Below are 23,830 nucleotides of genomic sequence, written 5' to 3'. Positions count from 1 at the left end.
ATCTAACTGGATCGAACCTGGCTAACAAAAGCCCATTTATGATGCTCATTGTTTAGTCCAATCCAATAGAAAATTTATCGTTGACAGTGAGAAATTATATTTTTGGCAGATTGTTATATGAGAAATGCTAGCTCTTTTTAGCATTATTTTTTATTATTATTATTTGAAGTTTATTAAAATTAAATATTTTGTAAGTTCGAGTCTGATTTAATCAACAATTTGTAATGGTTATTTTTTACTTGTTTGACGAGAGTTATATTTTATTATTTTATTGAATTATTCTCTATAGTAGTGAGATATTGTTGATTTTGAATTTTGAATTTTACAGTTTTATTTTTTATTATCATTTTAAAAATCTTTTAGAACATATATATTTTATTAACTTATTTTTCTTATTATTTTAACGTTGTGAGACTTTTTTTTAATCTCTATCAATTATATGAAACTTTGTTTATAACTCACAATTGTATTGAACATTATTTCTATGCCAACAAAATTAACCGTAGAAATATGAATAAAATGAAAATATTACCTTTTTTTTTATAGGATTCGATATTTGGTAATCATGAATGTACAATTCAGAAATCAAATTTGTATTCTTAATTAAAAAGTGAATTACTTCTACTAATTTACACATCTATTTGTTTTGTAAAATTTTGATTTACACTTTTTGGCAAGGGACGGAGACAGAAAATATCGTCATGGAGGCAAAAATATTATGAGGCGTATCTACTTGCCCATTTAAAAAAAAGGTTGTTATTCCCTTCAGTTTTTTTTTTTATTAAGAATCAAATTAGAAATTTGCCTTTATCTTTTTTATAAGAATTAATATAAAAAAAAATTATTTTTAATTTTTTTTATAAATACTCTTAAGACTTAAATATGTTTTTAGTTGTCATCGCAGATCGACACAAATAGTTTACGATCCAATCTAAACTTGTGTTCTTATAACGCGAGTTTAATACTCCTACTACTATTAGAATCGTATATTGATGGGTATATTATCTCAAGAAGACCCTTTGGTGCCGAAGGTAAGAGTCTTTATTGATCATCAGTTCGGAAAATAAAATCCTGAGCCAAACTAAATATTATTGAACTTTGTCTAATCACTAAGTAGACATAGGTGTATTGAACTTACCTATGTTGAGATGATGGAGATCATTAAGATGACTTGAAAACTCCTCAAGAAGTTTTAGTTTTGATGATGTTAATGTATAGGTGATGTTTGAGCCTATGCAAAAAGATATTGTATTGATTGTAATAGATATAGGCTTGTATGTGTGTTTGTTTATGTTTGATGATGATAATGAATGCTTAATTCAAGAACTAATCAAGTTTTTTAAGAAACCAAGAATTTGATTTTTTTTAGTATTTTCATGAGTAAACATAAAGTAATAAATTATCTTAAAAAGGGTAATTTACTGCCAAGTGTTTAAACATAGAAATATGACTTGATTCAAACAATAATCTTCAAGGTAACATTGTTAATCAATTACCGTTCAGGAAAATAGATTACCAACTCTGTTATTGGAAAAAGATATTCAAATGTCCTCTGTGTTAATAGATTACCACGTTTGTTACTAGAAAATGTTTTTCAAGTACTCTCTAAAGTAATAGATTATCAAAGTTAGTAATAAATTAAAACAGACTCTCTTGCTCGAGAAAAGGCTAAAGAATCAAAGTTTTTGTTGTATTAATCGATTACCACTAGAAATAATCGATTACCACAGAATGAAAGGCAATCCTGGATCTTAAAAAGCTCGGGATAATCGATTACCATATCCCGTAATCGATTACCCTAGAGATATTTGTGTTTTTGGTTCATTTTAAAGAGTTAGTAGCAGATTAACATATCAACTAATAGGTTAGCTCTGTTATTACTCTTTATAACTGAATCACGTCTTGCACTCTATAAAATCAATCTTTTTGAAATTAAAAAGAATCTTTTAGAGAACTTTTAAAGACTTTGAAAATCTTTTGAAAGAAAAAGATTATTTTTCAGAAACAAGATTCAAGGCTTATCAAAAAAATTTTCTAAAATTTCAAGAAGTGTAAAAATAGAACATGAATTCTTGAAAGAAGAAATTCAAGAAGTGTATTCAAGAGTAAAAGATTAATATCTACACGAAATTAGGTGATATTTTTCTGATCTTTAAACTTGTATTTTCGTTTTGATTGGTATATTTCTTGAGATAGGGTGTCTCAATAAGAGATGTTGAAATCTTGAGTAAGGCTTTTTAAGTAATTTCTGTGGGGTACATAAATTTTTTTTGTTTTCAATCTTGGAGTGTCAAGATTGATGTTTGTTTGAATTCTTGTAATATTGTGTGTGCAAGGTATTTGTAAACAATATTATAGTAAATAATCTTTGATTTAGTGGGGTGCTAAATCAAGGAAAACTAGATGTATGCGAAGTGATGGCTAAACCCGTATAAATTTATGTGTTATTTATCTTCTTACCCTATTTTTAAAAAATCTTGTTAATTTCTTGTTTAAAGAATATAAAGATTTATGAGATATGAAATTTCAATTACAGTATCAATTTTGATCTTTATTCTTGTAATTAAAATTTATTAAAAAGAAGGTAATATAAAATCAACCTTGGTTACAAGTGATTGTTTTGCTACATTAACATTGATATTCTAATATGTTGGTAATAAACCTTGTAATCTTCTGTTCTGTATTGAATAAAAGTTGTATTTTAGATATCTTGATAGGTCTTTATCAAGAATTGTCGAAAAAGTGAGTCATTTTAGGATAGAATCTATTCAACCCCCTTCTAGATTCTTGTAAGCTGAGACCAATAGCCTAATTACTAAGTAGACATAGGTGTTTGGTTTGAGGGTCTTAACATGTCATTGACTCTCTATCCAGTAATTATAGGGTGTCATCCTCTATCTGCCATTTAATTTATTAAAAAAAACGTTCTTAAATCTTATAAAATGGACTTAGTTTTAGTTTTGGTTCATATAAAAAAAAATTGTTTTCCATCCTTTTACAATTTGTAAACATTGTTTTTGCTCCAGGTAAAATAAGAACATTTTGGTTTCTATCCCTCTAAAATATTTTTCTTTGATTTTCATCCATCTAAAATCACTATAATTGATCCTAATGATCATTTTTAGGTATATAAATAACTGTTGAAAATGTGACTGTTGGAAGCTGCTTCCAAACTGCATAAGATCATATTTCTATGCTATTTTTTAGGAAAATAAGTCATGTTAACCGATAAGATAAGAACTGCTTCAGTTGCATTTTTTAGGCGTTATCTAATAGGATTATCTATCTATTAAGAGCTCTTGAGTTGGTTATTTTGTTTTATAAATATATTGTTCCATATCAGAATAATACTATATTTTCCGCAATCTCAATTTATTCATTGTTTTCCTCTGATACCTAACATTTCAACAAATCTGCTTTTATAAACAAAAAAAAATAACAATAACATTTATTTTAAAGATATATAAGAAATTTTAGAGATGTTAAATACTAATAAAGTATCACACATAATTATGAATATCACTTAATTACTTAACTTTATAATAAACACATAGCCTAAAAGAATTACATACAGTTCCACATTTTGAAGGGATGAAAAAAAATATATATATTAAAAGTGTTGGAAATATTTTGTAAAAAATATAGAAAAATTGAATCTTACATACAAATTAAAATTAAAATTGAAGATGGAAAACTATCATTAAATTAACATTAAAATTCATAGAAGAGGATGCCTATGTATAGGCTTACAATCAATTTAAAATTCCTAACAAATCTCATCTACTAACAACTCTACTTGATGAGATTATATTGAATAATTGAAAATAAAATATAATAAATAAAACTGTAACAATAACAAATATTTTATCTAAAATTTATTCAAATTTTAAAATTTAAATAAAAGAAAATCTCATAAATCTAACACTCCTCCTTGAGATTTGCCATGAACATCACAAATTTTAGTTTCATGAACTCCAAAAATTGAGTTTTGAAATGCCATGTCATCAAGTTGTTGCACATCAATTTCTTGACCCAACTCATTGTCTTCATAGTCATTCAGTCTAACTCCTCCTCCTGTCTTTGAATACCATTTGTGATGTGATTCCTCTTGGAAACACATGAACTCTTCAAGCCTTCACGGAATTCCTTGGGAAAAGGCTTCAAGGAATGGAGACTCCACAAGGCTCAAGGTGACCTAAGCTAGCGTGTAGCTAACTCCAAAGAAGAATAAGATCCTAACTCTACAAGGAGAAGCACTCAAGGAGGGTAGAGAAAGGAGACAAGTGACTTCGGAGGGTTTAATTCTAGAGAGAATACAACTCATCAATATCATCCAAAGTGAGTACAAGGCTCGGCCATATAGAATATATAGGAAAAAATTAGGTTAAAGTGTTCCATGGGTTAGCCTAAGGTTAAGTAACCATGGTATGGTTACTTAACCTTAGGCGCCCAAAATTTGAATTCAAAATTCAAATTTTGGGAGCCAAACCCGGAACCTCCCATGTGATTGTCGTTTGGCATGTGATTAGCTTTTCATTTGAGTTGCATTTAGGTCACACCATGTGCATGTGTGCACATGGCCGTAAATGCTTATCAAATGCCAAGCTAATTACATGCTAATGATAATTCACATGTAACATTAATTATCCCTAAATTTCAATGGCCTCTAAATGTAATTCCTAAACTACAAGGCCGGAAATACAAGGCCCAAAAGAAAATACAAGGCACTAAGGCCCAATCCTATACTAACCTTAATCTAATGGGCTTGAGACAAAGCCCAACAAAATAAAGTGGTGGGCTTTCCTTGGGCTTGGGCCCACTCTTCATGCATCATCCTTGCCATAGTCCTAGTAATTGGGCCTTTAGCCCATGGGCCTCCTCCATCAATTTGTTGGAATTTGTCATATCAAATACATCATGCATAAAAGTGTGACCAAATCTTCCATGCCAAACATTACTCTCATCAATTTTAGCAATAAAATCATGATCTTCAACCAAATCAAATTTCAAATAAAAACTGTTTTTGGTCATCTCAATTTTTGCAATTTCTAAACCATGTTCATCCATGATAAAATAATAATTCTCTTTAAAAGAGACTCCATAACCATTACTTAGCATTTGTGGAACACTAAGAACATTTTGATCCAATTTTGGTATGTAGAGAACATCTTTAACAATTATCATACCTTTCTTGGTTGCAATAGAAATTGTACCATTGGCTTGTACAATTTCACCATTTCCCATCTTGACTTTTGGCTTAATTGATTTGTCAATGGAGGTAAAAAATGATAAATATTTAGTCATGTGACTAGTGCAACCACTGTCAATGAGCCAAGTATTCACTTCATGTGAATTGAATTCTTGAGATGCCATAAATAAATATTCATCTTCATCATCATTTTTTTCTTCAATCACATTTGCCTGTTTTTCTGGTTGTTGTTCCGGTTGATTCTTCTTAAATCTGCAATACTTTTCACTGTGACCATTTTTATTGCAAAAATTACAGTGAAAAAGTGGTTTATCTTTAAACCAACAATCTTCTTTAGAATGGTTGGTTCTTTGGCAATGAGAACAAGGCAAAAAAATTTCTTTTCTCGAAGAACCTTCATCTTTTCCTTTATTCTTATTGAAAGTTCGTGACTTTCCAAAATTCCTTCCATTGTGTTTTGCTCGAAAGGCACCTTCAACAGCTTCATCACTTCTAATGGAGACTCTTTGCTCTTGTGCGTGAAGCTTACTGGTCAATTCAGTAATTGTGAGAGTTTACAAATCACAAGACTCTTCAATTGCAGAAACCTTTTGATCTGTAAATGATGTTTCACCAAGAAGTCGCATTTGGTTCACAACATCCATTAATCTGCCAGAATAATCTTTAACAGATTCATTATCCTTCATCTTCATCAATTCAAATTCTCTCTTCAATGTGAGAAGCCTAACAGATTTGACTCTGCTACTGCCTTCAAATTCATCTTGAATCTTGTCCCACACCTGTTTAGGTGTTTCTAAGTCCATGATTTTAGTAAAAATATGATCTGCAAGTCCTGCATGTAGGCAAGTGATGGCTTTATCTTTCTTCAGCTTCTCCTCCTCATAAGCTTTGATTTGTGCAATGGTTGGATTTTCTCTCAATGGTGGTGGATCAGCTTCAGAAATTACAACATTCCATAAACCTTGAGATCTTAAAACAAATTTCATCTTGATGACCCAAATATGATAATTTTCACTATTAAACATTGGAATTGCTGGTGAATTGGTGGAAGTAGACATCCTTGCACCAAAAATTGTTTGAACAATAAATCACTCAATTTAGTGTTTGCACTCAACCTCAATGTGTTTAGCACTCAATAAACTTTTTCCTCACAGCCCGTAAGAAGCAAGCTCTGATACCACTTGTTGAAAATATTTTGTAAAAAATATAGAAAAATTGAATCTTGCAGACAAATTAAAATTAAAATTGAAGATGGAAAACTATCATTAAATTAACATTAAAATTCATAGAAGAGGATGCCTATGTATAGGCTTACAATCAATTTAAAATTCCTAACAAATCTCATCTACTAACAACTCTACTTGATGAGATTATATTGAATAACTGAAAATAAAATATAATAAATAAAACTGTAACAATAACAAATATTTTATCTAAAATTTATTCAAAATTTAAAATTTAAATAAAGGAAAATCTCATAAATCTAATATAAAAAAAAAACAAAATCATAAGTTGTTCCTTTCACAGAGAACATATTTCAGTCATACTCTTAATAATGAAAATTTCTTTAGGATGCATTAAAGTGGAACTGCTTGACGATATATATTAGAAATCGTTAAAAACCAGGAAATAAATAGATAAATAGAGGTACTGCTTGCATACTTGTCCTACATATACATTAATGTGCATGAACCTCACAACCATTAATAGTTACTTTGTATACTTATATCACAAGTTGATATATAACCGAATAAACAAAGGCAAAAATAGACAATGTGAGACTTCTTGCCGCCTGGAATACTGCAAAACACAACAAACTATGTGGAGGGCAGAATTGAAGAAAGCAGCAAAGGCACATCATTGAAAAAAGGAGTGTTCCTTTGTAGAAGTTCCTCATAGTCCTCTTTCTTGGCTGATTTGGGGTTAAAAGGTTCTCTATCAGGGACAACCAAACCTTGTTTTATACGACCTAGACGCCTTGCATGAAGAACTTGCTTTGAAGTTACTGGTAGCCTAATTAACTGATATTCTTCCAAAGCTGATCTCACTTTTTCTGCTCCAAACTTCTCAAGGCATTTGCCTAAGACTGCTGCATCTAATATTGACATGTTTGTGCTTCTAAGGCAGTGAGGAGTTGTAGGGTGAGCTGCATCTCCTACCAATACCACATTGTCCCAAAATATCTTTTCCAAGGGTTCACTATCATATATGACATTTAAGAAAGGGTCATGTGTTTCTTTCATGACCTTAAACAACTCAGGAATCCAAACCTTTTCTGCTTCTTGATGCATCTTTTGGATGTCACTACTTACCTTCATGGTCACTGAGGTTCCCTGAAAATTTTTGCTCCCAAATATCAATATATTTGACAAGGGAAGAGAAAGTGTAGATTTGAGGTAAAAATGAACACTAAGCTTTCCTATTTTCCTAACAAGTGACTTTAACTTAAACCATGTTGAGAATATGTTTTGACATGAATCATGATAAAGGGTATAAAAATTAAATTTAGGAGAAGCTGAGGGAAATTATCAATCAATTCATCTCATAATAAAAGTATATGATGATGAGAGGAACAAAGTTACCTTAACTTCAGGCTCTGGTTGATTCACATACCAAATCCAATTGAGCTTTTTGTTTAGAAGCTCATAGAAACCATTGTGTGTACATGAGCCCAAGTCGGAGTACAAGCATTTTCCTAAATCAGGGTAGGCCTTTCTCATGCCCTTGATGGTTTCTGAAGTCTCAGATTCTGAAAAATCAAAGACCCCTCTCCAAGCACAATAGCCTGAATATCTACAAATGACACTAGAGCCTTAGAGGACCTGTAATATGTACTACTTTCATTGAAATGAAGACACTCAAAATTGTTTTCAAAAATAAAACTAAGAATAATTAAAATCAATAAAGATAACCATCAAAGGATTATATACTATAATAATGCTTACAATTTTTAATTCCTTCTTCATGCAAAAGACAATACTGGAGGAGCAAGTCACTGATCAGTGTTACATTAGTTAATGGATGTGGTAGTTAGTGACAAAACTATCTATCACTAACTACCACTTCTATTAACTAATATAACTAAGACCATTGGTTTGCTTCTCTAGTTTGTTTGGATTGACATTTTAAACGTGCATCTCCTCATTCTTTTTTTATTTTATTTTTTATAATCCATTAAGAACGTAGAAGCTATTCTAAGTAGCTTCAAGTTAAATGCATATTCAATTTGTGTTTGAAGAGGAACCATGCACCTAATAGAAGAAAGACAAGAGTTAATAATATCCTATCTGATATACTCCTCTTAACACACTTTTATTGGTTAAAATTCATTAAAAACTGTAAAATCATAAGATAGCTTTATTAAACCCCTTCTGTAACTTTCAATAAATTTCAACCGATCAGAAATAGTTTATTCAAAAGAGTGTATTTGAGAATGAGTTTCTGACATTTCTCAGAAGAAAAGAGGAAGTTAAAGTCAGCACCATTGTGAGATACAAACCTGAGTTTAAAATGAGGGAGATATTTGTGGCGGATGGAAGAGAGACAACCATCTGCTGCAACAAGCAAGTCCCCTACTATCTCTACAACCTTGCCAGTTTCTAGTACTTTAGCCTTTACTATAACAAAACCCTTTTCATCTTGAACATGGAAAGAGAGAAAAAGGTGGCCCCATAAAATTATATTTGATGGCAGTGCATTGTAAAGAAGACCATGAAGATCAGCCCAATGTGCTGCTCTGAAGTTGAAACTCTCATCTCTTGCCAATGTCCTACTGACCTCACTATCAGTTGCCTGATTCTATTCAGGAAACAACAATTCAATAAGCTATTCTTCTATTTCCTTTTATTTATCTATCTATTTACATTTTGAGAAAGATTGCACCTGATCAAGGGGTTCTAAACATAAAGATCTAAAGGGTTAATTTATGATCCACCACTCATTCAGCACACAAATGGAGAGAAAACACAGAACAGTTACAAACATAGCATAAGTTAATTTAGATCAATCTATTGCTCTGTCCCTTTTACATGTCATATGTTCATTGCAAGATTTAGTTCAGTGCATCCACTAAAACAGACATAATATTTAACACTGAAGGAGTTGTAGAAGATACTAGATACTGACCCTATTTGAATAGTCTTCTCCATAAGCACTTCCATGAAGTAAAAATGGAAAGGGAAATCAAAATAAGTTTCTCCATAAGCTAAAACTAATTTATGTATAAGTTAAAATTAAGATTTTAGAGAAATTTATAGGAGAGAGTTTCTACGATTTAGGTTATACATAAGTTAATTTTAGCTTATGAAAAAGCTCATTTCATTTTTCTTTCCTATTTTTCTCTCTTGAAAGTACTTATAGAAAAGCTTACTCAAAAGAGACCCACTATATAATACATTTTGAAAAGGGGGATTCAGAACTAAACAACTTTCTTGGGACTCCAAAATGATACTTGAGTTAAGACATGACTAAAGATAATTCACCCTCACTAGAGACAACAAGATAAGGTACACAAATGAAGAAAGGGTAAAGATAGAGGTAATTGGAAACCAAAATCCAAGAGGGTGGTACCTGATCTATAGTTAGTGGTACAGTGATGTTGTTGAGGAGTTGTGGCTGTGGAAGCCATGACTGAATGATTGATTGAGATAGAGGGTCAAGTCCAAGACCTGCACCAGTTGGACTTCCTGAAGGAGGTGCATTGGTTTTCTCAAGCACAAGGACATTCCAACCAGCTAAAGTAAGAGCATGTGCACTTGATATTCCTGCTATGCTACCACCAACAATCACTGCCCTTGGCTTTCCTTCCTCAACCATAACTTCTGTTGAACTTTCTCTCAAAAAAGTTGATTCCAAACATTACTATACTGTCTCACAGAAAGCTGTTAACTTCACTTTTTGTGTCTGATACAAAAGACAGATGCACAAGCACAAGGTGATGTAGCTTACTCAATGAATTTGGATAAGAATAGGACTCATGTACCATAGGATACAAGTTCATATCCCACTCTGAGTCTTGAGGCCTGTTACATTCCTAAGAAACTCCCTACATCTAATTCACGAACTTTTCTTCTAAAAAAGACATCAACTATGCATAAACTTGGTTGCGAATTTCGTTGATAAGAAATCATAAATTTCAAGACATCACTCTTCCCTTTCCTTTATTTTAGTTCAGTTGCCGCATGTGTTGGTAAACTAATATTTTTACAATGATTTTGTCCTTACCAAGGTTAGAATATATTTAAACGAAAAAGAAATAAAAAAAGGGTTATTTTTTTCCTCTTACTCAATTGTAGAAAATAAATAAAATGTCATAATATTATTATTTTAGTTTCTTTTTTTAGATGTTCCTCTGTCCAGAATTCAGAAATTAGCCTCTCATAATATTGTTATCTCTTTTGCATAATTAACATTTCCTTCTTCACTTTTAAGTCACGGAATTCATTGTAAGTGGGACCATGCAAATACAATCATTAACCCTCGTCTTGTATGTGACCATCAAACGATTGTATAATCTTTCAAACGTGGTCTTGAAGGATATTTTACAAATAAGAAAAATTAATAAATAGTAATTTTACGGATGTAATATTATGATTAATCTTTTTTATTAAAAATGGTGTAATATAACAATCACTTTCTACATTATATTGTCGGGGTATAAATGAAAAAGAGCCAAAAAATATATATATAATATTTTATGACGACTTTTTCTAATATCACATTTGTTATGGGATGGTGGAAATAGTAATTTTGTATATTAAGTGATTAATTATTATTAAATATTTTAAGTACATGATTCATTTCAACTTAATATATACAGAGAATACTGAGGATATTAACCATGTTTTTAAGTGGACATCAAGTAAATGATTCTTGTATGTAGTCATTTTCCTTACCCTGTCGTTTTGTAAAGAAGCAAACAAACAAAGCCTACTAGAGGAGATTATTCAACAAGTGGATACATTTGTCGAGTAAAATTGTCTTTTCACTCAACAATACGTGTGAACCATTTTGATTGAGTAAGGTAATATCAACTTCTAGACTAGTCTCTTTATTTTCTTCGTATTTTTTTTTTTTTTTGGTTGCAAAAAGTCTTTATGAAATGTCACTAGTTTTAGCATTTAAAGAGGAAAAAAACAATAAATGAATAACTTATATCGTCTTTGCAATTGGACAAGGTGAAATAGCTTAACAACGATATCAATGAAACAAAGTGACGGATGTAGAAACATTTTAGTCTCATGTACATGTATAAATTAGTATATTAGTTTATGCGTTATATGATAAATATTTGTTTTTATATAATTAAAATTTAAATAATAAATAAATATTTTTTAGCATATAGAATTATATTATTAAAATTATAGAATACTCCCAAACACATGGAAGTATGAATTATTTAGTCATTCAATTATTTTAATTTTGGAGATCTTATAAAATCACTCAGATATTCAGTTCTGAGAGATGTATGTTAAATATCTTAACCAGTAATATGACTAAAAAAATATAAATAAATAGAAGTGACGTTCCATGAACTAGCTTTTAAGAAATATAACCTAACAAAATATTTTGTTTATCAATGAAAATTGCATGTTATTTTGAAAGTTAAACTAATTAAGAAAACATATTTATAATACATTGAATTAGTTGCTAAAATTATGAATATATCTAAAACTATAAAATTATTAAACATAAATGATCGTTATGTAATATTTTTAGAGAAAAAAAATTAATTGGTAGTCTTAATTTTAAGGAATAAATTCATATTTTGCTTCATATTTCATTATCATGGTTTTAGATCTCACAATGTGACTGCCATTTTAAGCCTATAAGAATATGCATTTATACCAAGGTACTAAATTAAAATTCAAATCGTGAAATTAATATTTGAATTGTAAATCATTTGTTTATCTAGTTTAAGTTTTAAACACACTAAAAAATAAGCTGAAACATGTTGTGCTTAAAGTAATAATACAGTCTAGTTCAGTGTAAATAAATTATAAACCCTCTAATACCAAATTCAATTTATATGAATAAAAAATAGTCTTAAACTAAAAGTGCCATAAGTCTCGGAAACAAAAACATAAATGGTGGTGACCAAGTCTGTGACTGTGAAAGTTATGCTGGAAAAATAATGGAAATATAACATTCTCCTCTCTTCATTTGTGAATTTCGTGAGCTTCATTTTTCTAAGCTCATGCCATCCTGAATTTGTGCTTGTCAAAATATCAATTTCGTTTGGGTGATACTATTTTATTTTCGAAGTCTGTTATAAAGCTTCGTTTCACCCTTTGTTCTCTTCTATATTTTAATAATTTTATACATAAAGATGATCAAAATGAATTCAACCAGACTTATAAAAATTACAATAAACTTAAAAGTATTTCATATGAATTGAACTAAACTATACATTAGTTTAGACAAATTAAACTATTTTTTGTTTCATTAAATTAAACTAAACTATTCAATAAAAATTTGAATTAAATTGTAACTCAAACTACACTAAACTACAATGATACTTTAAAATGGATAATTTAGACTTGTTGATTGATCCTTCAAGATGGAACACATTTGCAAACTTTTATTTTATTTTTTATTTTATTTATTTTTTCATACAAATATATATATATATATATATATATATATATATATATAATCCAGTCAAACAAACTAGATAAATTTTGAAACTAAAAATTAATTAATCAACATAATTCAATTGATCCGATAGATTTGACAAAATTAGCACAAATTTTTTTGGATCACTTTTTTCAAAATCTAGATTGTTGTTATCGAACTAACCCATTAAAACGGATATATCAAACAAATTTAATTTTTACACTTTCATACAAATAATTCAATCCAGTTTCGTTTTCAAACAGTTCAGTTTAATTTAATTTTTTTAAAATAGTTCAATTCAATTTTTTTCCCCATCCCCATTTGTACGTGTTACTTGGAAATGTTAAATTATTATATTTATATTTGCGAGTTAAGTTTAAAAAGGCTCCACAATGTTCAAGTAAACTGGAGTTTGACAACCTTAGATTTGTGGGCATGCAGAAAAAATGGTATTTAGCTGTTGTCTCTATTAGGAGGCCCACATCAAGAAAATGTACCTAATAAAAAAAAAACAAAATCAATTTGAATTTTGCCTTTTGCTTACCAGTACATATTTTCCCCCAAAACGACCTGCAAATGAAAAACCCTCCTGCATTTCGATGGATTAGGAAAATCTTCATTGTTAGTCACTGCAAACCTCAACCAAAATGTTCACTAATACAGTATTGGAATCTCAACTACCAACCATCCAGAAATCTTTTGTTTAGGGAGTTCAATTCTGTGGTCTTCCCATAAAATTTTCTTTTCTAAACCAAGGATGTTAATGTAAAGAATACACTTTTGGGTGAAAATAAATAGAGAACTTAAGTCACATTCATCACTACATTAATCATCCAAAAGTTTTGGTCACCAAATTAGACCCTTACAGTGAAAAATTCAAAAAATTTGAAATGCAAAGTAATTCAATTGAAGCAATCAAACTTGTTCAATTGTGAAATCATTTGTTCGGGTTATTAAACTTTGCAGGCATTTCCATTGGGATTCAGAACATAGGTGTTGGGTTCAACCAAATATAACAAAAGCTAAGGAACTAGGGGTGAGCCTATTCGGGAGAAGTGTGAAATGAAATGGAAGTACACTAGTTTGGAGGGCAGTGACTCTATGGGGGAGGTGGGACCGGCTAGACATGAAGGTTCTGGTGGTGCTAATGGGACTGTGGTTTTGGCAGAGAATGGTGGTGGAAATAACGTTGACACCCAGGACTCACAGGAGCTTGGTTAATGCAGCAAGGAAGACAGCCAAAGATAGTTTTGATGTTGGTTCTAGGTCACATGGAGGCACAACTAAGCTAATAGATGGGTTTCAGTTGAGGCATGGCTGTTTTGGTGGGTAGATGCTGGGTTCTATTGGATGAAGATGAAGAATGAGGAATTTAAGAAATCCCACCTATTCTGATGGAATTTTAAATACCTGGTCTTAACAAAGGATTCAAATTCTAGAGAATTTTTTAATCCTTCTACTAAATACCCAAACAGAGCATTTTATTGAGTAGCAATTAGAATACCCTTCAAAATTACATTGTTCTCTTCAAATGCTTTATCTTGACACAATGTTAAAGATTCCTTGCCACCATTTTAGTCCTATATAAGGACCTATTTGGCAATACAATATTCTAGATCTCTAAGGACTAACTTGGTGACATATTAAATCTTTTAAGAGGAGTATTTTAGTGACAATATCTTTGGAGGACTAATATGATGATTGAAATCTTTGAAGGTCTAATTTGGTTACCAAAGTTTATTAAGAACTAATGTGGTGACATTCATAACTTCGGAAGACGGAGGGTTTTCTCAAATATAAATATAATAACACCATAAAAAGTAACGGTATTTAAAACAGGTCAAAAATGGGGTGCACTCATGCACTCTGACTGATCAGAGCCAGCTAGAACTCACCAATTCCATGTGCAGTAAACCAAATCAACCAAGTTACCCAACAAGTTAGTCTTTTGAGTATGCTATCCTCATAGGCTTTTCATGACATCGAGCTAAAAAAAATTAACCATTTTCATGCAACCTGACATTGTACAGTAAGTTTTGATAAAACTGGGTGAACAAGTTCCACCGTATAGAATGTGACATGAGAATAAAGGCCTTTTCGGGGGCAAAATCTAGCTCAAATCAAACATGAAAGGGTGAACCCAATTAATTAAATCACCAGAACCATAACAAAGGTTTTTTTTTTCCTTCACTTTAACGACTATGGAGTGAAGTGACCATCCTTCAAAAACAGCATACATTAATTGAATAGGAAAAGGCAAAAAATTATTAACTGTTTTTAGCTATTGGTAACTCAACTATATCACATTAAACAAGAAAATTTGATAGCATTTCAACAGAAGCACAATAAACAAAACATGTGACAACTCATTCCATATCTTGTTCATCGTGATAGCAACTACCTAATTCAAATAAGGTACCTAAACTCCTTAAAGCTCAGGCATGCCCCTTCCTGTTTTAGCATCGTAAGTCTTCTCTAACACAATATCCATTGAAGTATCTTTAGGACCAACTGCCAAAAATAAATAACAACAGGGTAAGATATTTTGGGTTGCTGAAAAATGTTTAAATGTATCATTGAAATAATTGAGAACTGAAAAGGCATAGATTTCCCACTGAATTCCATATATCCATACAAAAGTTTTAGGCCTTCACAATAACTTGAGTAAGTAGCTTCTAACAAGTAACAACATTAGGTTAATAATATAGCCATGGAGGTTGACCAAGAGGATGAGTTTATGCCCATAACCACTACCTTGAACCTAGCTTCTGGCTCAAAATTCGAATATTACAGAAGACTGAAATCCATCAATCCCAATTACATTGCTATACCATATAAATGTAGTTTTCTATTTGTTTTTTCAGCATGAGGTGCATGTCAATCTTACTTGGGTCAATTAGTCAATATGAAGGGGAAGTGGGGAACAATCATCTAACCATAATACACACCCTGTAAGCAAGATTTTTAAGGAAACGGAAGGCACTTTATAAATCATAAATCATTAATGATTAACATACTCCCCACCAACACCCTTTTCCAAAGGCTTTCTTCTATTCTCTTGTGCTAACATAATTATGGATTTCAACAAAAGGAATCAGCTTAAAGAATTTCTCTAAAGTGCAAGGTGGCTCTCCTTCAAGACAAAGTATAATAACAAGCTTATGGGTAATCGTGTATGCTAACAACCTAACAGACATGTAGCAAAGAAGAGTATAGGTGCATCATTAGAATTAAATGAGAAAAATTAACTATCATCACCATAGTTTGCTTAGTTTGATGACTCATCTATGTGTTTGAATTGGACTATTTTCAGAGATTATAGTTGTTTCCATATAAAAACTGTTTATAATCTTTTTCTCTCTTGTATGGTAACCTTAGTGAAAATCATATTATAATCTTAGAGATTGTGATTAAAAGTTAACAAATTATTTTCTAGCTAACTCCTGTTTTCTCATTTTATCCCAACAATTGTTCGATTTAAAATACAAAAATCAACTACTACAAATAACTTCATACCCTACATTTGTAATTTTAATATAAAGCATATTATTATTATTATTTTAGACAATCCAAACAAAATAGAGCATCTTAAAACAATTTTTCACCTAACATATCCAAATATAATAAAACTTGTTTCACATAATTGATAATAATAACAATTGATTATTGAAATAATCTCTCAAATTAATCCAAAGTGATAAGTAACTCTCTCTCTAGAGTCTCTACATAAGCCACATTATTGGCTTGTTTTATACATCTTTCTCATCTCAATCCAAGTTCACTTTCAGTTTCTCACCTAAAATTAATTTTCTTTCAGTCAATTATCTCTCAGTTCTGCCATGTTTATCAACAACAACTCAGACAAGAAAAAAGCATAAGCTTTTTAGATACTTACGGACAGTAGGTCTTGGGGTAGTTCTTATCTTTAAGATCTCAGGTCGAGGGATTATGGACCCAGATGCTCCTATACCTCGAGATACTCTGACTTTAGTACCATCTTCAAGATATTTAGTTCCAACCTTGCAAGGCTTCCTGCATAAGTAAAAGTTAGTTAACTGATGTACATCATCACCAACCTCAGGAGATGCAATCACCAGTTCATTTTTTCTCAAAAAATGGCCATACCCTGTCACTGGGTCAATAACCTGCACATTGGAGGCATGAATGGGGGCTTCAACTGAAAAGATGCCCCCTTCATGACCTTGCCCTTGCTTGATATGCTTCTTCACCTGTAAAGAGAAAATCAAACAGCATTGGAGCAAGAAATCTATCAAAAAAACTCACACAATCACACGTTCAAATCCCCATCACACAATTAATATAGATTCTGATGCACATTGATAATGTAATTGAAAAAGGTACAGAAAAATAGAATGCTCAAATTGTCACACACCAGATTTTTACCACCAACAATGACACGATTCTGGGAGCGAATGACACGCTTAATAGTGCCAGTCTCACCCTTATCTTTGCCCCTTATTATCATAACCTGTCACAAATGCATAGCTTCATGAATAATCTATAATTGTTATTACTACTACTATAGGAAAAAACAAGCAACAGATTTGGCTTGTGTTACATTATCCCCTCTGAGAATTTTCCAGTGCCTAATGAGTTTCTCAGCAGCTTTCCAACCCATTTCACGATTCACTCTAAAATCACAAAACCACAATCAAAAAACTCAAACACAAAGCAATTCAAAAACACAGTAATCAATAGCAGCGGAGATCTATAAATGAAACGAGTAAGCAATTGATCAGAAGTACCAAGAGAAAATTGCAAGCAACGCCCTAGGGTTAGAAGCGAGAGTCACTGATAGGCTTTAAAACCCGCGACTCAAACGACATCGTCTCTTATATTTCTTTCTTTCTTTTTTTATTTTTATCTCTTATAATATGTCTCTTCCATTTCTTCGTTTGATTGAAAAATAAAAGTAAGGTGTAAGAAGAAAGAAATAGAAAGTAGAAAAGAAGAAAATGAAAAATAAAATAAAATAAAGTATAATTTTATTTTTTTTTTCTGTTTTGATTGAGTTGGAAATTAAAAAACAAAGTAAAATTGTCAGATGAGATAAATAACCTTAAACGAAAACGAAGAATAATAAAAATTATAATCCAAAAAATACTACTCAACACACATGATAAATTAAAAATATTTTACCACTCGAAGTGAAATAAAAACAAAATTGATAATATAAATTAATCTAACGATAATTTTGTATTTTTCATTTAAATTTACATTTTGTATTTTCCTTTTTTTAATTTGGAGGAAATAAATTTTGGTGTGCAACTTCCAAAAGTTTTCTTACTTTACTATTTACTATAATGTTTACACGGGCAATATTTAAGGAATTTGATCTAAAACACATTTTATATAATAAAAGAATAAATGTATTTTTATTAGTTTAATGTGGTTAGGTGATTTTTTTTATAGTTTTAAATTATTGTTATGCTTAATTTATGATATAAAAAAAGTTGATTATAGAAAACTTACAAATTAATATATATAATAATGAATTTAATATATTTTATTGATTATGTTATAACTAGTATATATGATATTTTAGACAGTTATTGATTAATTTTAATAATATTATCCTATTAAAAATTATGTTTTTATTGTAGTTTTAAAATTATTGTTATCCTTTATGCCAAATATGTGATAGTGAAGATTTTATTATGAGATTATAGAAAATTGCTTCACTCACATATATTATATGTGAATACTTTTTTTTTCTTTTTATAATATGTTAATAAATTGTAACATGTAATGTGAGTGTTATGTTTCTTTTTTCTACTACTCAAAATGTGATAATGAAAATATCATTTTGAGGTTATATAATTGATAAATTATAAGTTTAAATGTATTTTTAATTTCTCAATTTTTTAGTTTTTATAATTTCAAAAAGTGTTATTTTGATCACTCAAATTTAATACTTATACTTTTAGTTTCAAAAATATAAAAAGATACTATTTTAATACCTTTCAACTTGTTACTATTAGTTATTGTATTAGTGACTAATACAATATTTTTTTTACAATTATAAGGACTAAATAGATAAATTTTGAATTTAAGAAACAAAAATAATTTTTAATATTTTAAAAACTAAAATTACAAGTTTTAAATTTATGGAACCAAAAAATATATTTGAAATTTGGAGGACTAAAATTATAATTTAGCCTAAATTATATCATTTGAAGCATCAGATCAAGAAAAAATATAATTAATATTGTTGAAATTAAATTTTTTGTAATAAAAATTGATAAACTAAATGTTTTGTAATAAAAATTGATAAACTAAATGAACAACTATAATTTTATTGAATTTTTATCCATATGAATTATAACAACAGGAAAAAGGTTTGAACTTACGATACTATGTATACTATCTCAACTATCTACATTGAATTTTAATCATAGAATTACATGCATTTATATGTTGTGATAAACTTCTTTGAAAACCACATTTTAGGTAATATTAATATCTTCTTCGTCATTATTTATAATCAAGATTTTGAGAGCTTTCCTTGATATAACTTTTGATATAGTTACAAATAATATAGGTCAAGTAAAAAAAAACTTCTTATGACATAAATACTCCAACATGTTTTAAAAATTTGCCTTGACTTTTGTTGATAGTTATAATATAAGAAATAGTCAAAAGAAATTATATGCACTGAAATTTGAAAGGAAACATTCCACTAGAAGTTAATGAACCAATATTGATTAATACAAGTAGTAGTGACTTATATCTCTTAATTAAGTTGTTTAGGATTTGAATATTGATCTTAAGTATAGAATAGATAATCTTAGGAAGGAAATGCCCATTTGATACTTCGTACTAATACTAATTACCAAAAAAAAAAAGTTAATAAAAAATCTAGGAATAAATATCTTTAGAATAATTTTGCTTTCAAATATAATTTTTCCTTCCAAAACATACTCCCCAATCTTTATGATGAATAGTATATTACCATCACACAATCTTAATGATTGGTCAATGTTTATTAACAAAATAACAAGAACTCTACCTTTTAACTTCAAAAACATAATTTGAAAATCAACTACAAATGCAACTTAAGAGGGTTGAAGAAGAAAAAAAGGAAGGAAAAAAAAACTTAAAAAGTGAAAAAGGGAAAGAGAAGGTTGTGGAAAATAATGTCCCCTTCAAAGAAGTTGTCAAGAAGGAGAACTATTTAGCAACAAAAAATGATATTAAAAGAGTTCCATCTAGAACAACCTTTTTACCTTTTTTAGTGCAAAGGAACCCTAGCTTGCACTGTCACAAAGAGTGAGGTTGAGATTCTACCTTAAGGGGTTTAATCTCTTTCAAAAGAATTTGGAGATTCATTTCCTCAAGAAGGTCCTCAAAAAGTTCACAAAGACCACTGTAATGCCATGCTCAAACAAGACACCCATCACCTTAAGGAAATCCAATGTGTTTGGCAGGATACAAGTTGCGATGCACATCCTCTAACTGGCTTCCGCTCTCCTTTTCAACAAAATCATCAACCGTTGAATCACCTTCTTCCCACTATCAACAATCTCCACCAACCATGCCTAACAAAATTCATTTGACACCTAGATTTTTTCCTCATGTCTTGCCACCACTTTACAAGTTTCAACCCCAATTACTTTCTTGTCCCCAAAAGCAAAATACCCACCCATTACTATATAACCACACAAACACCATGCATTGTCACATTTTTTTCAAAATTTACCACTAATTATTTTATCACCCTCCAAAGCACACTATTCATTAAGACTACAATTGTTACAAACAAATTACAACCATCCAAAATTACCATTATGGCACATATTTGTTTCCAAAACCTCAAGAACAAGCTTCTTATTCAACCCTGCAACAATGATATGATAGACCTAGGGAGACCTAAAAGAGATAAAATTAAATGGTTGAAAGATTTTATAAGTTGGTCTTAGAATATTAGGATATATTTGTATTTAGTTTTAATGTTATTTTATATTCCTTAAAATAAAATGATGAAACTTATAGGGTCATCCTTAATATTATTGGATTATAAATTTGTATTTCCTTTGGCCTAAGATGAGGAATGAAAAATATCAATTTAATTGTTTATCTTTTCTATAGTAGTTAAGGAATAACAATAATATAACTTTAAGCTTTCTATCAAGATGTGTCATTAAAAGCAAAGCAAATGAATCCTATTGTGGTGATTAAAGATGATGATTATGTTGAGGTACAAATAACCTTCTATTCCTAACTTCCATCAAACAAAATAACCGTTCATTTTTCACATCTTGTTCTAGTTACTACTCTAGCCTATTTTGTCAAGCGGTGTTGTTTATCAACATTTCACTTCCTTCTTTGAAGCATAAAATCTTCTTGAAGTCACAATTTCATCTTTTTTACTTTTATTTCCATATTCTTGATGAGTGTCAAACCTCACTTTTTTGTATTCATCACAAAACTCCCAAGTCGCTACCTTAGATTCAAACTTCATTTTCAAGTGAGATGTATGGTTAATAACACGCTCTAACCATTATGCACAACACATCTCATAAGCCACTACTTTAGATTCAAACCCCACTATCTTAATGACTTATTCCTCTATACCTTCAACCTTTTGAATGAATGACACATTCATATTTTTGGAAATAAAATAAAATCAACTTCTTAACTTTCATAGAAAAATATAGACAAAAAATGTAAGCCCAAATGTATTTTGTATTATTCAATCAAAGGAGAAATGAAGTTTTGGTCAAATTAACTCATAGGGGGGTAAATATGTTTTTAATTAACTTAAAGTTAGTTTAAAGAAAAAGGAATAGACATCTCATTCAAGTGTAGATGAGCTTTTATGAATATGCAAAATAAACCACTTATAGAGAGTAGATTGCCTGTAATGTAAAAATGATGATGGGTTACATTTTTATGAAAAATTATATGAAAGTTTTCAATTTTTTTCACCAGTTTTTCATGTTTTGGGTAAAATAAAAAGGAATGGACAATTCTAGCACAAAGTACTTAACTACATACTTCATTGGTATACCATTAAAATGATCTATTATTGTAGGTTTTAATCGAAAAAGTCTTTAAAATATAATTAAAAGTCACTAAATAACTTTGATTTATTGTACTAAACTCTAATGTTTGAACACTACAAGAAAAATACAAATTTTTGACGGATAATTTTTGACAGATTTGGATCCGTCGGAAAAAAAAAAAAATTTTCCGACGGATTTTCCGACAAATCAAAATTTGTCAGAAATTTTCGTCAAAAATTTTCAACGAAATTTCTGTCAGAAATTTTTTACGGATTCTTTTGCCAACGAATAATTATTTGGTGGGAAGTTAACTGGTCCAATTGTGTTTCTTTAATAGTTACTGTTTGGTGTTGATTGTGGTAATTTACAATTTCTCTCTTACAATGTTGACAGTGTTAATATTGTTAATTGTCAGAAACTAGTTTTGGTGCCTCTGTTCTTTGGTAATTGAATTTGCATTATCAATGCCTCTCGTTTGGTTTATGGGTTCGTTGGGGCTCTTTAGTGTTTGTAGTGGTCTTTGTAGGAATCTACTTGAGCCAATTAGGTTTCTTCTACAATAAATCGTGATATCTTTCTACTGGATCATATGTCTACGTATTCATCTATTCATTTTGTTTCATGAATTTGTTACTAATTAAAATTTAAAATATTTATCATCTAAATATGAAAGAGACAGACACCACATCTAAATCTGAAAGAGACAAACACCACATCTGCATATTTCTAATCTGCAGGCACACGCTTGAGGCTGTGGCATAAACCTTATGGATCTGAATAGTGGGTAGTTAAATCCCAAATTAGTAGAGTGCGTAGTTACTTTGAAGTTTCAGAATTACTTTTGAAGAAATTATGGGTAGGATTGCAGTTTTTCCCTCTATACTAAAGGAATACAATAAAAAAGATGAATTTACTAGCTTGTAAGATAGTGTCTATATGCTAGTATTTTATATCTATAATTATTTTATAGATATAAAAAGTATTTTATATTTATACTAGAAGTTAGAAGACCATTCCCACATGTTATCTTTTGTTTTAACTTTTTGCAAGAAAATGGCAATATAAGAGCTGCTCTTTCTACCACTGACGTTATTGAGATAACACACTTGATATGTTCTTTGTTACCATCATAATGTTTTTTTGAAGTTCCACGCAGAATTTTAAACCTTTCAGCATTAGAAATGTATATGTTTTACTAATACAACAAAAAGTTGTGGTTGTTTTTGCAACTTTTCAGTTTGATATATTTGCAGGAAAATAGTAACTTTCATTATCATTGGAATTTATAGATTTAGATTTTTAACTCCTATAGATTGATAATAGTCCACATTATGTATATTTTCTAATTAATTATATTATTTTTATCCAAATATTCAAGAAAACTATTTTGGATACTCTCCCACTAATATATTATGTTTTTCCGAATTGAAGCTCCCAACAGAAGATCAACTAAAAACCGTTCTTGATAAAGTGAAAGACTTTTTCGAAGACGCAAAGGAATCTTTTGGGAAGATAACATCATTGGGCACTACTGCAACGGAGGATTTAGACAAAGATACAAAAGAAAAAGCCAAGTGAGTTTTACTTTTTGCATCATAATGCACGAAGAAATACTCGTAATTTTGATTATATGCATTTCTATAAACATTATTCACTTAAAATGGACATGGTGTGTAATTTTCAAAATTTCTCATGGTTTGGATTATTTACGTGCCAATGCCAGGGTTAAAGGATGAAACTATAGCCGGGTGATTTGCTTGAATTGCTAAGGTGATTTGTTGTTTCGAAAAATTGTGTGCGATGAACATGGTTGAGGTTTATAGAGGTGAAAATTTATGCCTAGGAAAAAGATTTTCTATTGTATAATATGTATAGTCTCAAATTACCAGCATGTATCCGCAGAACAAGAGAAATAAAAAATCATAAGGTTGTAGCCTTTAGAATCCATGTATGCATTGTGAGTTCAACAAGAATATTTCCA

At 30.0% G+C, this 23,830-nt stretch overlaps 3 protein-coding genes across 3 annotated transcripts; all 3 read right to left on the bottom strand.

Moving 5' to 3' along the window:
* Positions 1–3,910: 3,910 nt before the first annotated feature.
* On the bottom strand, positions 3,911–6,267 carry LOC145952035 (uncharacterized). Its single transcript, XM_083064255.1, has 3 exons — positions 5,768–6,267; positions 4,915–5,476; positions 3,911–4,078 (listed from the first exon to the last, which is right to left on the bottom strand). Exons 1-3 carry the CDS (start codon positions 6,265–6,267, stop codon positions 3,911–3,913), a joined length of 1,230 nt encoding a protein of 409 aa, XP_082920381.1.
* Positions 6,268–6,814: 547 nt separating this feature from the next.
* On the bottom strand, positions 6,815–11,536 carry LOC109787657 (FAD/NAD(P)-binding oxidoreductase family protein). Its single transcript, XM_020346199.3, has 4 exons — positions 9,779–11,536; positions 8,709–9,007; positions 7,792–8,002; positions 6,815–7,542 (listed from the first exon to the last, which is right to left on the bottom strand). Exons 1-4 carry the CDS (start codon positions 10,022–10,024, stop codon positions 7,027–7,029), a joined length of 1,272 nt encoding a protein of 423 aa, XP_020201788.1. The 5' UTR covers positions 10,025–11,536; the 3' UTR covers positions 6,815–7,026.
* Positions 11,537–14,934: 3,398 nt separating this feature from the next.
* LOC109788066 (KOW domain-containing protein) lies at positions 14,935–17,735 on the bottom strand. The gene is made up of 6 exons (XM_020346706.3): positions 17,590–17,735; positions 17,403–17,475; positions 17,217–17,312; positions 16,949–17,052; positions 16,719–16,855; positions 14,935–15,334 (listed from the first exon to the last, which is right to left on the bottom strand). Exons 2-6 carry the CDS (start codon positions 17,460–17,462, stop codon positions 15,252–15,254), a joined length of 480 nt encoding a protein of 159 aa, XP_020202295.1. The 5' UTR covers positions 17,463–17,475; positions 17,590–17,735; the 3' UTR covers positions 14,935–15,251.
* Between the last annotated feature and the right edge of the window lie 6,095 nt (positions 17,736–23,830).

Source organism: Cajanus cajan, chromosome 9 (assembly GCF_000230855.2).
Source record: "Cajanus cajan strain Asha chromosome 9, NIPB_CcT2T_4, whole genome shotgun sequence".
Taxonomy (NCBI): domain Eukaryota; kingdom Viridiplantae; phylum Streptophyta; class Magnoliopsida; order Fabales; family Fabaceae; genus Cajanus; species Cajanus cajan.
The sequence above is the reverse complement of the archived record's forward strand: the minus strand, read 5'-3'. Positions and strand labels throughout refer to the sequence as shown.

Coding starts and splice junctions, on each gene's coding strand:
- LOC109787657 (XM_020346199.3), bottom strand. CDS start 10,024: ATGGTTGAGGAAGGAAAGCCAAGGGCAGTGATTGTTGGTGGTAGCATA. Junction 9,008..9,778: donor TACCACTAACTATAGATCAG/GTACCACCCTCT, acceptor TTTCCTGAATAG/AATCAGGCAACTGATAGTGA. Junction 7,543..7,791: donor AACCAGAGCCTGAAGTTAAG/GTAACTTTGTTC, acceptor AAAAATTTTCAG/GGAACCTCAGTGACCATGAA.
- LOC109788066 (XM_020346706.3), bottom strand. CDS start 17,462: ATGGGTTGGAAAGCTGCTGAGAAACTCATTAGGCACTGGAAAATTCTC. Junction 17,053..17,216: donor TTGTTGGTGGTAAAAATCTG/GTGTGTGACAAT, acceptor TTCTCTTTACAG/GTGAAGAAGCATATCAAGCA. Junction 16,856..16,948: donor GTTATTGACCCAGTGACAGG/GTATGGCCATTT, acceptor TTACTTATGCAG/GAAGCCTTGCAAGGTTGGAA.
- LOC145952035 (XM_083064255.1), bottom strand. CDS start 6,267: ATGTCTACTTCCACCAATTCACCAGCAATTCCAATGTTTAATAGTGAA. Junction 5,477..5,767: donor ATTGAAGAGTCTTGTGATTT/GTAAACTCTCAC, acceptor AAATGGTCACAG/TGAAAAGTATTGCAGATTTA. Junction 4,079..4,914: donor GTCACACTTTTATGCATGAT/GTATTTGATATG, acceptor TGGTATTCAAAG/ACAGGAGGAGGAGTTAGACT.